At 42.7% G+C, this 17,790-nt stretch overlaps 1 protein-coding gene across 5 annotated transcripts; it reads left to right on the top strand.

The window, feature by feature from the left end:
• The first annotated feature begins 1,353 nt into the window (after nt 1–1,353).
• Nucleotides 1,354–9,003, top strand: LOC106572811 (G2/M phase-specific E3 ubiquitin-protein ligase). 5 transcript variants are annotated; one of them, XR_006759339.1, is made up of 7 exons: nt 1,354–2,294; nt 2,522–2,637; nt 2,756–2,931; nt 3,085–3,201; nt 6,336–6,514; nt 6,713–8,183; nt 8,538–9,003. XR_006759339.1 is itself a non-coding variant. In XM_014147305.2 (4 exons), exons 1-4 carry the CDS (start codon nt 2,222–2,224, stop codon nt 3,152–3,154), a joined length of 495 nt encoding a protein of 164 aa, XP_014002780.1. In that variant the 5' UTR covers nt 1,358–2,221; the 3' UTR covers nt 3,155–3,877. The 5 variants fall into 5 exon arrangements, 2 of the variants coding, with proteins under 2 accessions (XP_014002780.1, XP_014002779.1); XR_006759338.1 differs by having other exon boundaries at nt 1,359–2,637; nt 6,713–6,899; nt 8,079–8,183; XR_006759337.1 differs by having other exon boundaries at nt 1,354–2,637.
• Nucleotides 9,004–17,790: the final 8,787 nt, after the last annotated feature.

The raw sequence follows: 17,790 nt of genomic DNA, 5'->3' as shown, positions 1-17,790 counted from the left end.
ATTCCGTTTCAGTGGTGTTTGCTATAATCTTTGCTACCCGGGTTAAATAAAGGTGAAATAAAATAAATAAATAAAAGTTCCCTTGCGACAATTTAGCTTTTGCAACGAGACCATTATTAAATATATTTAAGACAATGGTAGAAGAGAGTGTAGTTCTGTTCAGTTTGGACTTCAGTTTATCGCTAACCTTATCGCAGGGACTTTGAAGCACTAACTTACATCATCTGCATGCTGATCTTGGAATAAATTGACGATAGCAAAGATTCCATCTTTGACGAGGCCACATAAATGGAATAGGTACTAGCTAGCTTAATAGTTAATATTTGCGCGCTAGCTCTGCATATTCAGCTAGTGTGTGTGCGCGATTGACTGGATTAACCTCACTTCAGTTACGTTCATTGAGTGCCTTTCAGACAGTAGATACGACCCCTCTGTTACCTTGCCAACTAAGGAACTGGCAGTGGATCAAAACATTGTGAGGCAAAGTGTGGGGGGGTCGCAATCTTTTGAAACTTAAAAACACGCTATTAAGTGTCTATAATCAGCACAATTGCTTTCATTGCGTATTATTAATGTTATTTAAATTACATAGTTATGTTTCAGTGATATATTGGGGGGGACAAATCATATTTTTCCAAGGATGGGGGGGTCGTGTCCCCCCCGTCCCACTCGGGATTTCCGCCCCTGACTGACAGTAATGCATATTGTAGTCAATAGAGGAGAGAAGGCAGAGGGTGGTCTCATTCAGAGCAGCCTGATGGAGTGCCCTTTAAGATCAAATACCAGGATGAGAGGGAGCGGATTAGGAGATTCCGGCTCTCTGAATTTATTCAGGCAAGTCATTCATTCACTTGTTGATAAACTCAGTACTATAGATGTGCATTTTCAGGCTGAATTACAATTGTTGATGTTGGTCTTTTGTTATTTAGATGATGTTTTATTTTGTGGGGGAGGATGATGCCTTGAGTGAGGTTTTTCCTCTCCAGGCAGCAGCGGGCTTTGTAACCCTGAAGAGCATGATTAACGGGTCATTGGAGGAGCATGACATCCGGGAGACCACAACACTGCAGGTTACTAGCATGACGCTACTTAATAATAATATATTTGATGTTTGTATCACACTACATTAGAACTACTTGATAGTTATAACATGTGTGTGGTTGTTTCTGTCCATTTACAGGCAATCCTATTGCCTTAACACCTCTCACCTGCCCCCTCTCAACACCTCTCACCTGCCCCCTCTCAACACCTCTCACCTGCCCCCTCTCAACACCTCTCACCTGCCCCCTCTCAACCCTCTCACCTGCCCCCCTCTCAACACCTCTCACCTGCCCCCTCTCAACACCTCTAACCTGCCCCCTCACCTGCCCCCTCTCAACACCGCTCACCTGCCCCCTCTCAACACCTCTCACCTGCCCCCTCTCAACACCTATTACCTGTCCTCTTCTCACCCTCTCCTGTCCTTCCTTCATACCTGTGCTCTCTTCACACCTGTCCTCTCTCCTCACCTCTCACCTGTGCTCTCTTCACACCTGTCCTCTCTCCTCACCTCTCGCCAGCCTCCTCTCCTCTCCACTCACCTCCTTCATCACCAAACGTTCCTTCTTATCACCCCTCACACTTAAAATCCTCAATATTTTCTTATTTTCATCCCTCACCTTATCACTTTCTCCTTCTCCCTCACCTCTCTCATCTAAAATGTCAATGTCAGTGTTTTCCCTCAGGATCAAGTGCCATTTGTGCGGGAGGTAGCCTAGTGGTTAGAGCGTTGGGCCAGTAACCGATTGAATCCCAGAGCTGATAAGGGAAGAATCTGTCGTTCTGCCCCTGAGCAAGGCAGTTAACCCACTGTTCCCCGTGCCCCGAAGACTCAAGAGTGGTTGGGTTAAATGCGGAAGACACATTTCAGTTGAAGGCATTCAGTTGTACAACTGACTAGGTAACCCCCTTTCCCCATTTTATGTACGCTCTGGAGCCGAGTGGACCAGGTCAACTGCCCCATTGCCAACATAATAAATATCCACAGGGGCAACGTCGTAAACAGTACCCTGCATGCGTTTCAACACAAAAACTTTAATGCAGGGGCTAAGATCGACGTTGCCTTTGTGGATGCTGAGTCCAATGTGGAGGGGGTAGTTGACCAATGGGGTCCCTCCAGGGAGTATTAGTGGAGGGGACAGTTGACCGATGGGGTCCCTCCAGGGAGTATTAGAGGCTCCTCATGTGGGACATCAGAGACTCAGCCATCTTCGAGGGTCCGGAAGGAGCGAAACGGCTGTCGCTTGATGTCCATGGTAAGACTTCTCGTTTCTTTTTACCCGTATTAAGGTCTGATTTTCATGTAAAGTACAGAATTTAAGCCAAAACATTTAGTGAAGAGTCTTTTTCAGGTGCTTTGTCCAGGGAAATATATCATAGGGATAGTAAAGCTGGCACACATTTGAAATAATCTTTTTAGCATCACATGAGGCCCTGTATAGAACCATTGGGAAAATGATCAGTGTGTGTGTGGTCCTTGGAGGGGTTGGGCCACACTTCTTCTCTGAGCGACTCTTTGCAGCAGTGTGTGGGAAGCCTGCTCCTCCACTCAATCTGGAGGAGGTGAGCCACACTACTCTGAAAGCACATTTGGAAAATGTGAGTTTTATGTCCTCCCTAACAGCAACAGGAAATAATAGATTTTTTACATGTATGGTTTCTTTTGCTGTGTTTAAAATTCTCGATTGCCTGTCATACATTTTTTTTTAAATTCTAGATAAAAAAAGCAGAGGACCTATCAGAGGTGAAGAACAAATTGGAGGAATCAGTAGACTGGCTGAGCCTACTGGGGCTGAAAAGGATTGTTGTCAAGACAATGGAGGACAGAGATGGTGTGGTTGAATTGGTGGCTCAACAATTTGTCCAAGGGAGCATGCAGGTGGCCTTGGAGCAGTAAGTCAACTCTGTCATAAATCCGTGAAGTACTTGTCATTACCTCCTCTAACATAAGTATTTTGAATCGGTCCACCCTCCTAAATCAATACACATCACTATATTGTCCTTAACACTTATTTGTTTAATATTCATACTGTCTCTAAATCACAGCAGGTTCAAATATGGTCTCAACTCTCTTGGGCTGCTGGAGGCATCGGGGAACCACCCAGACAGCTTCTGAGCTCTTTTTGTTGACCCCATAAAGCCTCCCACTGCCAGGGACCTGAGGTATATTATTAATCATTAGGTATATTTATTTATTTATTTTGCTCCTTTGCAACCCATTATTTCTACTTTGCACATTCTTCCACTGCAAATCTACCATTCTAGTGTTTTACTTGCTATATTGTATTTACTTCGCCACCATGGCCTTTTTTTGCCTTTACCTCCCTTATCTCACCTCATTTGCTCACATGGTATATAGACTTATTTTTCTACTGTATTGTTGACTGTATGTTTGTTTTACTCCATGTGTAACTCTGTGTTGTTGTATGTGTCGAACTGCTTTGCTTTATCTTGGCCAGGTCGCAATTGTAAATGAGAACTTGTTCTCAACCTGCCTACCTGGTTAAATAAAGGTGAAATAAAAATAAATAAATAAAAATATTATTAATCATTAGGTATAGTATTAATCATTAGGTATAATAGAGACATAAGGGGTGCCATAAATAAGCTTGGGAGGGGCTGAGTGCAGAAAAACAGTAACATGTGGCAGTACTGATAAGGGGAGGAACCGTGTATTGCTCATATCACTTAGCTTCCTGCTTAGCAATAACATGGAATGTTTAGCGATAAGGAGGAGACTCCACCCAAAGTGGGGTATGTATACTATCATGGGTGAAACCATTTCTTTGTTGATTCAGCTGTTCGATCTTTTGGGATGAATAAACTTGGTTTAAGCTTTCCTAGTGTCCGTCGAGTTCTTACTCTAATAATTAGAACCAAACACTACTTACCGTCTATGTATTGTTAGTACAGTGCACTCGGAAAGTATTCAGACCCCTTGACTTTTAATGTAACAAAATGTGGAAAATGTAAAGGGGTCTGAATACTTTCCGAATGCACTGTATATTCGTATTGGCTGTTCATTTTCACTTAATGATCAGCAATACTAAATTAATTATACAGTCCATATTGTTGTTTGTCTTAGTGTTTTATGGTTTCGTTTTTTAGAAACACTTTACTGACACTTCACTAATAACTGATGTTGACTGAAGTACTTCTGCCATATTGCAGCCAACTCTTCCAAAGCTGATTTAATTTAATATCCTACATTTTAAGAACTAATTAAACTTCAGCCATTATTATTTAATTAGAACTAGATGTAATGATAAGACTTCCCATCCATTGCATTAAGTGACAGCTCCACTTCTGGGAATTGCACCTTTGTAGTGACTTATCAAATTTCAAATGCATTGATCTGAGCACTAGATCCATTAGTCCTAGGCTCTCCAACCCTGTTCCTGGAGAGCTACCCACCTGTATGTTTTCAATCTAACCCTGTTCCTGGAGAGTTACCCTCCTGTATGTTTTCAATCTAACCCTGTTCCTGGAGAGCTACCCTCCTGTATGTTTTCAATCTAACCCTGTTCCTGGAGAGCTACTCTCCTGTATGTTTTCAATCCAACCCTGCTCCTGGAGAGTTACCCTCCTGTATGTTTTCAATCCAACCTCACTTGTAACTAACCTGATTAACTTATTAAGCAGGTAATTATTAAAATCAGATGCACGAGATTAGGGTTGGCGTGAACCTACAAGACAGGAGCAGGGTTAGAGTGAACCTACAAGACTGTAGCTCTCCAGGAACAGGGTTGGAGTGAACCTACAAGACTGTAGCTCTCCAGGAGCAGGATTGGAGTGAACCTACAAGACTGTAGCTCTCCAGGAGCAGGGTTGGAGTGAACCTACAAGACTGTAGCTCTCCAGGAGCAGGGTTGGAGTGAACCTACAAGACTGTAGCTCTCCAGGAGCAGGGTTGGAGTGAACCTACAAGACTGTAGCTCTCCAGGAACAGGGTTAGAGTGAACCTACAAGACTGTAGCTCTCCAGGAGCAGGGTTGGACTAAACCTACAAGACTGTAGCTCTCCAGGAACAGGGTTGGAGTGAACCTACAAGACTGTAGCTCTCCAGGAACAGGGTTGGAGTGAACCTACAAGACTGTATCTCTCCAGGAGCAGGGTTGGAGTGAACCTACAAGACTGTAGCTCTCCAGGAGCAGGGTTGGAGTGAACCTACAAGACTGTAGCTCTCCAGGAACAGGGTTGGAGAGCCCTGCACTAGTCCATCTTCAACCACATAATTTGAGCTGTCACATTGTGTCAACAATGTTATGTACTAACTGTAATAGGTTGGGAATGTTCTGTTGTTTTGCGAGGCCCCTCGCGCAGTCTGAGCAAGGTATAGCTAATCTAATACTTTTCAACACATTTTCCATGAAGCTGAGAGAAAATGTTGCTGTTTTAAAGCAAATTTCCTGCAATTCTATACATATTGCCTGGAACTAGGCACCAGAAGCTCAGTAAACAGAGAGTGCATAAAGGTGGGGAAAGCTGAACTGAAAGCTGAACTTCCCTGTGATATACCAGCGCAAGAGGTTTACTATATTTTCCAGTCCATGCTGAATTGGCTGTTGATACATTCATTACCTAGCATGCTGTGGGCTTGCTGCTGGAAAGAAACCCCCACACAATGTAGCCTAAAACAATACTGTCACTCTGACATTGTATTTCCGCTGAAAGCATGGAAAGAGTGATAGCTATATGTGGCTGTTTCTTTCCAGCAGCAAACAGTGGCAAAATAGTTCTGACGCTTTCAGTGGAAATCCGCTGTCAAAGTGCTATGACTGTATTGTTTTAGGCTACAAAATACTCAACAACAAGTTTTAACCTTTGATGTTTTTTTGTAATAGTTCATGTTTATAAAGCCATAATTATCACAGCAGCACTATAACTTGAGTAATGGCATATTTTAAGTTGCATAAAAGTTATTTTTTTTAAATTACTTTTCCATGCTTGCCTTGAATGATGTCCTCATCCAATTCTCTTTCACTTTGCCTAAAATGTAAACTAAAATAGAACATCTCTGATTGAAAGACAACCTGCTGTAAAATGTATACTGAAACTTGCGTGAATGAACTTCAAATGAAAGTGAACAAAATAATTTCTACATACAATTAACAGGCTGCACGTAATGTTAAGGTTGCACGTAATGTTATCGTCTGGTTTAAGACCTAAAACTGATCTAATCTTGCATGGTGGCCTTGTCTGTGTCGTGGAACATGACCACAAACACAGCTCTTCAGAGACGCAGAGAATGCTGTGGACAGTTTAAAAAAAATAATATTTCACCTTTATTTAACCAGGTAAGCTAGTTGAGAACAAGTTCTCATTTACAACTGCAACCTGGCCAAGATAAAGCAAAGCAGTGAGGAGGAAGACAACAGAGTATCACTTACTGAACAGATGAGAGAAGTGGAGAGAACCAATGAACAACTGATGCAGGAGTTAGAGGCGGCCAGGAAGAATAATGTGATATCCTCCGGTGTGTATGCATGCATCAAAAGGGTTTAGAACCCTAAACTGTGGGTGGATGAGCCCTCAATCCCAAATTGACCCCTAGCACTTACCCCCTAACCCCTATGTACTCTGAGGTCCAAAATGATTGGACAGGTGTGAATAAAAGTGGACAGACACTCATATTGTATGTTATCCCAATCAATACTGTATTTGTACTCTGCAGGTACAGTGAATTCCTTGTGTAGAACTCTGTCCATAAAGGAAGGAGTGCTGATCACTGCTAAAGGCCAGCAAGATGCATTGAGACAGCAGCTAAGGAACCAGTTGGACCAGCTACCGGCCATGTCCAGGAAAATAGTGAACAGGTTGGCCCAGCTACAGGCCATGTCCAGGAAGAAATTGAAGGACAGGTTGGTCCAGCTATAGGTCATGTCCAGGAAGTTAGTGAAGGACTGTTTGGACCAGCTACAGGCCATGTCCAGGAAGTTAGTGAAGAACCGGCCAAACCTGGACAACTGTGCACCACCCCATGAGTCTCCCGGTCGCGGTCGGCTGCGACAGAGCCTGGACTCGAACACAGAATCTCTAGTGGCACAGCTAGCACTGCAGAGCCTTAGACCACTTCACCACTCAGGAGGATTTATAGACATTTTTATATGAGAATTCATACTTTCTCATCTTTTGGTTGCTAGAGACCCAGTCGTTCGTTCGATTAGTTCTATATTTATGGATGTGACACAGTTGTTCATTCTATGTTCCGTTTCCATGCTCACTGGCATTGGTGGAGAAAGTACTCAATTGTCATACTTGAGTAAAAGTAATAGAAAATGACTCATGTAAAAGTGAAAGTCACCCAGTAAAATAGTAATTGAGTAAAAGTATAAAAGTATTTGGTTTTAAATATACTTAACTATCAAAAGTAAATGCACTCCAACACACATCATTTACAAGCACAGCATTTGTGTTTAGTGAGTCTGCCAGATCAGAGGCAGTAGGGATGTTCTCTTGATAAGTGTATGAATTGGACCATTTTCCTGTCAAAATGCAACAAGTACTTTTAGGTGTCAGGGGAAATGTATGGAGTACAAAGTACATTATTTTCTTTAGGAATGTAGTGAAGGTGAAAAATATATAAATAAAGTACAGATACCTCAAAAAACTACTTAAGTAGTACTTTAAAGTTTTTTTACTTAAGTACTTAGCACCACTGCTCGCTGGCAACGTTCTTGTCCCTTGCTTGCTAGCTAGCCAACTAGCTACGGCTAACACAGTCACGACCTCTGTGTTAGCCATAGCTAGCAAGCAAGGTATAAGAACATTGTTACTGAGCATGGCAACAGAAAATAAATATGTTTCGCGTCCATAAATATCGAACAAACGACAGCGCCTCTAGCAACCTAAAGATGAGAAATAATTATGTTATAAAAATGAAAATATCAACGAAATGTTATTTCTACCAGTAAATGTATGCTTTAATAATGTTTTCTTTGGCAACTGTGGTATAAGAGGAATAAATGCCTCTGTTTTTTACATTACCTCGGAAAAATGAACTCTCCGCAGGCGTTTATCCCTTACTACATGTCTTCCAGCATGAAAGGCTGACATTGAAGATCATCCAGGCTGTGTTATCTTCTCCTGGAGCCCAACACCCCCAGACTGAAGTCAGTGATCAGGCTCTTCTCCCCACCATGCAGGTACCTCTAGGGAGTTTAGGTCTGGGTACAGTTTGTGACAAATCACTGTGTAACAAGCTGGGTATATGTCCAGGTCATTTGTTTTCACCCTGTAGATATCAGATTCCTAAAAAGTAAAAACCCTTGGATATACTGAGTACCAGATAGGTGTTTCAACAATGGGTAGCCTATTTACAAAATACCCACGTTTTATGAAGCCCTGACTAATGGTTGCCTTTCCTAGCATGTAGACATAAACTGTGAACATAAGAATTTATAGGGTACATTTCTTTTATTGATGACCATTGAAAGTTTTACCAAAAACTGCAGCAGAAAGGGGAGAAAATCCCTCCTCTTACTCTCACTGATGTACAGGGAACTCAAGCTGAGACTGTGGGAGTGAAAGCAGCAGCTTCAACACCACAGAAGAAGATCTAATGAGAGAAAGCAGCAGCTCCAACACCACAGAAGAAGATCTAATGAGAGAAAGCAGCAGCTCCAACACCACAGAAGAAGATCTAATGAGAGAAAGCAGCAACTCCAACACCACAGAAGAAGATCTAATGAGAGAAAGCAGCAGCTCCAACACCACAGAAGAAGATCTAATGAGAGAAATCAGCAGCTCCAACACCACAGAAGAAGATCTAATGTCACACACAGAGGAGGGGCTAGTGACACAGCTGAAACTGGGACAATGTTTTTATATTATTCTTTATCTATTCAGGGCAAACCCATTGAGACCAGGGTCTCATTTCCAAGGTTACCCTGACCACAACAATACAACAACCAATACAATGTAAAAGAAAGCAGCAATCAATAAAAAAACTAAATGTATGAAAAACAGTGACATTCCTCAGCTACTACGTCATCAATTAACACCCTAAACTGCCTGAGCGGCACCAGAACATCTAATTGTAATGAGTTCTGCAAATCTTTCCAGCAGTGAGGTGCATTAAAACTAAACGTTGATTTACCTAATATGTTGGAGACCTGAGGAACCTCAAGAGATAACCAACCCTGTGAACGGGTTTGGTAACTGATGGTTTTATACTTCAACAATGAAGGTAAGTAAGTTGGAAGCTTGTGTAGTAGAGCTTTGTAAACAAAAAGGGAATAGTGAAGTGATCTACGGGACTTTAATGAGGAACAGCCAAACTTTGATACAGGATGCAGTGATGAATATTAAAACTGTCAACAGTGATAAAGCGAAGGAAGACATGCTATTTAGGGAGAGGCAAGATGTCCTCCATGCATTTCAAATAATAAACACAGCAGCTGTACTTTATTTTATCCAATTCTTCACTAACAAAATGTACCCCCATTACATGAATTTACTATGTACCACTATAGTCTCATATTTCCATTGTCTTATTTCTGATAGCGCAACTGTTGACCGATTTATTGGTGATGAGGTGATGAAGTCACACAGCTAAATATTTTTTCACAAACTAGTCTGACCACATCTTCATTGCCAGCAATAGTCCGTTGTGTCAGCTTCTCCTGATGCACACAGATCTCTTGGTCTTTTTTCAAATATTTTTTCTTCAAACACAGGTGAGTGATTTCTGTATATTCTGCTCCTGTAAAAAGAGGGGTTACAATACTACAACTACAGTCACTACCATCCTCCAATATGGTTTCCACCTCACTGAGCCAACCATAGTGCTAACAACCATCAGATCCTTCTAGATCTACTAGGGGCCATTTAAAGTGTCTACATGTAGGTTTTCAGACTGGGCCACACCAATCTGTATAAAATGATAAACCTTCTCATGTAGTAGGGTCATGTACCATGGTACCTTACCCCCTGCGTCCTCAGCCATTGTGCTACTGAGAGGCTGCTACCTACATACAGACTTGAAATCATTGGCCACTTTAATAAATTGATCACTAGTCACTTTAATAATGTCACTTTAATAATGTTTACATATCTTGCATTACTCATCTCATTTGTATGTACTGTATTTTATACCATCTATTGCATCTTGCCTATGCCACTCTGTCATTGCTCATTCATATATTTATATGTATTTATTCATATTCCATTCCTTTACTTAGTTTTGTGTGTATTAGGTAGTTGTTGCGGAATTGTTAGATTACATGTTAGATATTGCTGCACTGTCGGAACTAGAAGCACAAGCATTTCGCTACACTCGCAATAACATCTGCTAACCATGTGTATGTGACCAATAACATTTGATTTGATTTACTGGTGAAGTTGGGCTTGTTCTGATGTCCCTCTCTGGCTGCTCCGGGGTACAAGCAGACTAAGCTGGTCATTTCCCTTTCTGCCATTAGCCATTAACCTGCAGGCTTCAGAGAAAAACATTCCCAGCTGAGAAGCACAACACAATTATATGTGTAAATGCAATCTAAGGTCTTTGAGTACAGATTCATCCATTCAAAAAGTTAGTAACATAAGTAGGCCTGTCAACCTACAACAGAGGGAGGGTGCAGATTTAGGGAAGACTTTAGGATGCACTGCTGATGCTCATGGACACTTCTGATTGTCCTCATTCAAAGGCAGATGGATCTCTCTCTGACCTTTGACTGGATTTCTTGTAATTGACAGTGTCAGATCAGTCTGTCAAAAGAAAGTGATTGTAGTATGTTCACCTGGTTAACTCTTTGATCACTCCACTGGGCAGAGATGTCAGATTAACATTCAGTTTTGATTGATATTTCATTGAGTTGCCAACCAACATAATTTTTATGTGAATTGGGTTAAAGCTGCAATATGTAACTTTCTGGATGACCCGACCATATTCACATAGTACTATGAGTTATGGATCTGTCATTGTAATTGAAAGCAAGTCTAAGAAGCAGTAGATGTGTACTATTTGCGCTATTTCTATGCTTCCCGTTCTTAAATTTCCTTTTTGCGTCTTTAACTTTCTGTTTTGTACACCAGCTTCAAACAGCTGAAAATACAATACTTTTGGTTAATGAAAATATATTTCAAAGCGGTTTAGATGGTACAATGATTCTCTACATTATACATGGCTTGTTGTGTCACATATGCTGAAATTAAGCGAACTATTAGAATTTAAGCAACCAGGAAATTGCAAAGTGATTTCTGCATATTTCACATTTAAAAGTTGTATAAAGAGATGGTCTACGTTCATGACGGGCAAATCCAATTTGTTTTCCATGTATACTGAACAAAAATATAAACGCAACATGTAAAGTGTTGGTCCCATGTTTCATGAGCTGAAATAAAAGATTCCAGAAATATTCCATATGCACAAAAGCTTATTTATCTCAAATGTTGTCCACAAATTTGTTTACATCCCTGTATTACTCCTTTGCCAAGATAATCCATCCACCTGACAGCTGTGGCATATCAAGAAGCTGATAAACAGCATGATCATTACATGGGTGCATCTTGTGCTGGGGACAATAAAAGGCGACTCTAAAATGTGCAGTTTAGCTACAGGAATGTCCGCCAGAACGGTTGCCAGATCATTGAATATTAATTTCTCTACCATAAGCGACCTCCAACACCGTTTTAAAGAATTTGTACGTCCAACACGCCTCACAACCGCAGACCACGTGTAACCACGCCAGTCCAGGACCTCCACATCCGGCGGAGTATTTCTGTCTGTAATAAAGACATTTTATGGGGAAAAACTCATTCTGATTGTGTCGGCCTGGCTCCCAAGTGGGTGGGCCTATGCCCTCCCAGGCCCACGCCCCTGCCCAGTCATGTGAAATCCATAGATTAGGGCCTAATGAATTTATTTCAATTGACTGATTTCCTTACATGAACTGTAACTCAGTAAAACCTTTGAAATTGTTGCATATATTTTACATTTTAGTCATTTAGCAGATGCTCTTATCCAGAGCGACTTACAGTAGTGAACACATACATTTCATATTCATTTCATGCATTTATTTTTGCACTGGCCCCCCGTGGGAATCGAACCCACAACCCTGGCGTTGCAAACACCATACGCTACCAACTGAGCCACAGGGAAGGCATATATTCTTGTTAAGTATACTTCCAAGCTCCATCTCTTGTGATCTTTACTAGTCACACATGCATAGACTAGAGAGAGAGAGAGGATTCCTTATTTTCACTTTCAGGAACTTGCTGACAACATGATTTATGGTCTAATTAAACCAACACAATCACAAATAATTGTATTATTTCAGCATGCCGGCCAGCTCTAGAAACATGTCGCCGAATGCTGAAGCGCGTAAAAAACATCTGTCCTCGGTTGCAACACTCACTACCGAGTTCCAAACTGCCTCTGGAAGCAACTTCAGCACAAGAGTTTCATGAAATGGGTTTCCAAGGCCGAGCAGTCGCACAAGCCTAAGATCACCATGTGCAATGCTGAGCATCGCCATTGAACTCCTGAGCAATGGAAACGCGTTCTCTGGAGTGATGAATCACACTTAACCATCTGGCTGTCCGACGGACGAATCTGGGTTGGGCGGATGCCAGGAGAACGCTACCTGCCCCAATGCATAGTGCCAACTGTAAAGTTGGGTGGACGATGAATAATGGTCTGGGGCTGTTTTCATGGTTCGGGCTAGGCCGAAATCTTAACGCTACAGCATACAATGACGTTCTAGACAATTCTGTGCTTCCAACTTTGTGGCAAGTTTGGGGAAGACCCTTTCCTCTTTCAGCATGACAATGCCCCCGTGCACAAAGCGAGGTCCTTAAAGAAATGGTTTGTCGAGATCGGTGTGGTATAACTTGACTGGCCTGCACAGAGCCCATCCAACACCTTTGGGATGATTGGAACGCTGACTGCGAGCCAAGCCCAATCGCCCAACATCAGTGCCCGAACTCACTAATGCTCTTGTGGCTAAATGGAAGAAAGTCCCTGCAGCAATGTTCCAACATCTAGTGGAAAGCCTTCCCAGAAGAGTGGAGGCTGTTGTAGCAGCAAAGGGGGAACCAACTCCAAATGAATGCCCATGATTTTTGAATTAGGTGTTCCACGAGCGGGTGTCCACATACTTTTGGTCATGTAGTGTATGAGTCGTGTCACCAAATAATTGATTAAAATACACTGTTTTGCAATGAAGGTCTACAGTAGCCTCAACAGCACTCTCTGGGGTAGCACCATGGTGTAGCCGGAGGACAGCTAGTTTCCGTCCTCCTCTGGGTACATTGACTTCAATACAAAACCTAGGAGGCTAACGGTTCTCACCCCCTTCCATAGACTTACACAGTAATTATGACAACTTCCAGAGGACGTCCTCCAACCTATCAGAGCTCTTGCAGCATGAACTGACATGTTGTCCACCCAATCAAAAGATCAGAGAATGAATCTAGTACTGAAAGCATAAGCTACAGCTAGCTAGCTAGCTAGCTAGCACTGCAGTGCCTAAAATGTGGTGAGTAGTAAAACAAAGGTAATGTGGTTCGGTAAGAAGAATGCTCAATCCCCCATATCTGATATACATATGGCAACCCTCAAACTCCACATTCAACACCCGTTCTGCCAGTCACATTCTGTTAAAGTTCCCCAAAGCACACTGTCACGTAGAGTAGGCCAGAAGGCTAAACTGGAAAACCTAACCTCTATAAAAATAAAAAGATGGCGGAGCCGCAAAAGTTCTTCTGTGCAACGGTGTTTATTTACATAGTGATTCCGGAACAAAACAACAGTACTGCCATCAAACGTATACCTTATGGGACAGCTTAAAAACAAAGCTGCCCCACCCACAGCTCAATCCAAAATGCCTCCCCTTGAACTGAAAGAGAGGCTCCTTTTGTAGGGGTAGCCCCTCCCCTCAGAACAATTAACACTAATTAATTAAGCAATTACCTATTCAACATACAGTTTCCATTTATCTAAACATACCAAAATATATACATTGCAACACGTTTATGAAACAACATCACAATATAACATTTACAAAATTACATCACTACTGACAGTGTCTTCCAATATGCCCGTTTACATTAATGAGCCATTCCGGACAGGCACTACAAAGTAAGCCCAATTCCCTTAGCTCGGGTCCTTATCCAGCATACCTGGAAGCTACAGAGATGGAGAGAGAGAGGAACAGAACAAACAACCGCGCTCATCCATAACATCGATAAGTATACTAAATATTGCTTATATTAAATATGAACACCTGTCTTTATTTCTTTATACCCTAACTGGTTACTGAAGTAAGTGTGAAATGTATGTACTAAGATAGAGACGTTAACTTGTGTGTCGACCCACATTGTTAACTTATCTGATAACGGAGCAGGGAGGAGTGATGAATGTGTGCGTGCGTTAAAGTACCAAATGCTGCCCGCGGCCAGTGACGGACTTCTACCTTCCTCCTCTCCTGAACTGGGTCTTTCCTCTTTTCAGTTCGCTGCATCTAGCGACTGGAACGAGCTGCAAAAAACACTCAAGCTGGACAGTTTTATCTCAATCTCTACATTCAAAGACACACTCTGACACTTGAGGCTGCTTCGCATGATGTATTGTTGTCTTGACCTTTATTCACTTTGTGCTGCTGTCTGTGCCCAACAATGTTTGTACCATGTTTGTGCTGCTACCATGTTGTTCTGCAGCCATGCTGTGTTGTTGTCTTAGGGCCCTCTTTATGTAGTGTTATCTCTCTTGTCGTGATATGTGTTTTGTCCTAAATCTTATTTATTTATTTTTTAAACAGCCCACCGTCCGCCATGCACAAGGCTTTTTCCTCTTGGTAGGCCATCATTGTAAATAAGAATTTGTTCATAATTTACTTGCCTAGTTACATAAAGGTTAAATAAATAAAAATGACAACAAATTGATACAAAGAGAGACATTAGTTTAAAAGTTTTGAACAAATACATTTCTTCAAAAATGAAGAAGCAAGAGCGAGAGCTAGCTATATTTTGTTGCATTTTTTTCACTTACTTTGCTAGTGAATGCAGCTAGCTAGTTTAGCCTCCTCAAACACCCGGCTCAAAGAGAGAGGGATGCTTTGTTAGCTAGCTTGCTAATGGCTATCGAACACTGGTACTCTTCCAAGTCAGGCTAAGCTTTTGGTTTTATTAATTTATTGCCACCAGGGCCTGCCGGTGAAACTGCTAAACTTCAGTTCCAAGATGGCGTAGCAGTAGGACGTCTGTTTGTCTTGTCCTGTCCCATGTATATATATATATTTGTATATATTTTGTATATATTTCTATTTTTTTATCTCAATTTCCATCTACGGACTTAACATACTCTCCTGCAACGCGCCTCACCCAATGTGGTTCGGATCTGCTATTTTTTTACACTTTAGAACCGGAACCCCCATCAGAAGCTAGCCAGCTAACTAGCTACTAGCTAGTAGTCAGTTAGCCACTGCTAGCGGTCATCACCGTTAACTCGGACATCAGCCAGCCTCAGCCCGGTCAATTCCTGCCAGTCTGCACAGCACGATATCAACCCAGATAATATCGGACTGCTTTTTCTCTACCTCATCTCCGGATTCCTACCGCAAGCTCTGAACCTTTACACCGGATCATCGCAGCTAGCTAGGTGCTATCCGAGTTGCTATTCCTGGCTAACGTCTCTGTCCCGAAGCAAGCACCAGTTAGCCTGGAGCTAGCCTCGAACTAGGCCCGTCTCCCGGCTAGCTGAAGAGGTCCATCAGCCAATTATTGGGCTACAATACCTATTTTGCCAATTGGCCTGGACCCTTTTACTGCCGACACGGATCCCCGCCAATCCATCACGGCTGGTCTGCTGACGTAACCGTCCGAGGGGGTTTCAACATGCTCTTCCGTTGCGACATCCCCCGAAGGCTCATCTGCTAGCCCCGGCCTGCTAGCTGTCTGGATCGCCGTGTCTCCAGCTCGCCTAGCTACTCACTGGACCCTATGATCACTTGGCTATACAAGCCTCTCCTTAATGTCAAAATGCCTTGTCTATTGCTGTTTTGGTTAGTGATTATTGTCTTATTTCACTGTAGAGCCTCCAGCCCTGCTCAATATGCCTTAGCTAGCCCTTTTGTTCCACCCGCAACGCATGCAGTGACCTCACCTGGCTTAAATGGTGCCTCTCAAGACAAAACCTCTCATCGTCACTCAATGCCTAGGTTTATCTCCACTGTATTCACATCCTACCATACCCCTGCCTGTACATTATGCCTTGAATCTATTCTTCCGCGGCCAGAAATCTGCTCCTTTTACTCTCTGTTTCGAACGCACTAGACGACCAGTTCTTATAGCCTTTAGCCGCACCCTTATCCTACTCCTCCTCTGTTCCTCTGGTGATGAGGAGGTTGACCCAGGCCCTGCAGCCCTTAGCTCCACTCCCATTCCCCAGGCGCTCTCATTTGTTTACTTCTGTAACCATAAAATCCTTGGTTTCATGCATGTTAACATTAGAAGCCTCCTCCCTAAGTTTGTTTTATTCACTGCTTAAGCACACTCCGCCAACCCGGATGTCCTAGCCGTGTCTGAATCCTGGCTTAGGAAGGCTACCAAAAATCCTGTAATTTCCATCCCTAACTATAACATTTCCCGACAAGATAGAAATGCCAAAGGGGTTAGAGTTGCAATCGACTGCAGAGATAGCCTGCAGAGTTCTGTCATACTATCCAGGTCTGTGCCCAAACCATTCGAATTTCTACTTATAAAAATACACCTTTCCCGAAACAAGTCTCTCACAGTTGCCGCTTGTTATAAACCCCCTTCAGCCCCCAGCTGTGCCCTGGACACCATATGTGAATTGATTGCCCCCCATCTACCTTCAGAGTTCGTACTGTTAGGTGACCTAAACTGGGACATGCTTCACACCCCGGCCGTCCTGCAATCTAAGCTAGATGTCTTCAATCTCACACAAATGATCAAGGAACCTCCCAGGTACAACCCTAAATCCGTAACCAACCCTCTTAGATATCATCCTGACCAACTTGCCCTCTAAATACACCTCTGCAGTCTTTAACGAGGGTCTCAGCGATCACTGCCTCATTGCCTGCGTGAGTAATGGGTCCGCGGTCAAACGACCACCCCTCATCACTGTCAAACGCTCCCTAAAACACTTCAGCGAGCAGCCCTTTCTAATCGACCTGGCCGGGTGTCCTGGAAGGATATTGACCTCATCCCATCAGTAGAGGATGCCTGGTTGCTCTTTAAAAGTGCTTTCTTCACCGTCTTAAATAAGCATGCCCCATTAAAAGAAAATGTAGAAACTAAGAACATATATAGCCCTTGGTTCACCCCAGACTTGACTGCCCTTGACCAGCACAAAAACATCCTGTGGCGTTCTGCATTAGCATCGAATAGCCCCCGCGATATGCAACTTTTCAGGGAAGTCAGGAACCAACATACTCAATCAGTTAGGAAAGCTAAGGCTAGCTTTTTCAAACAGAAATTTGCATCCTGCAGCACAAATCCCCCTCCCCCCCCCCCTTCACCGAAATCCAGACAGCTGATGTTCTGAAAGAGCTGCAAAATCTGAATCGCTACTAATCAGCTGGGCTAGACAATCTGGACCCTCTCTTTCAAAAATTATCCGCCAAAATTGTTGCAACCCCTATTACTAGCCTATTCAACCTCTATTTTGTATCGTCTGAGATCCCCAAATATTGGAAAGCTACCGCGGTCATCCCCCTCTTCAAAGGGGAGACACTCTAGACCCAAACTGTTATAGACCTATATCCATCCTGGGTTCAATTCTCAGGCAGA

Source organism: Salmo salar, chromosome ssa15 (genome assembly GCF_905237065.1).
Source record: "Salmo salar chromosome ssa15, Ssal_v3.1, whole genome shotgun sequence".
Taxonomy (NCBI): domain Eukaryota; kingdom Metazoa; phylum Chordata; class Actinopteri; order Salmoniformes; family Salmonidae; genus Salmo; species Salmo salar.
The sequence above is the reverse complement of the archived record's forward strand: the minus strand, read 5'-3'. Positions and strand labels throughout refer to the sequence as shown.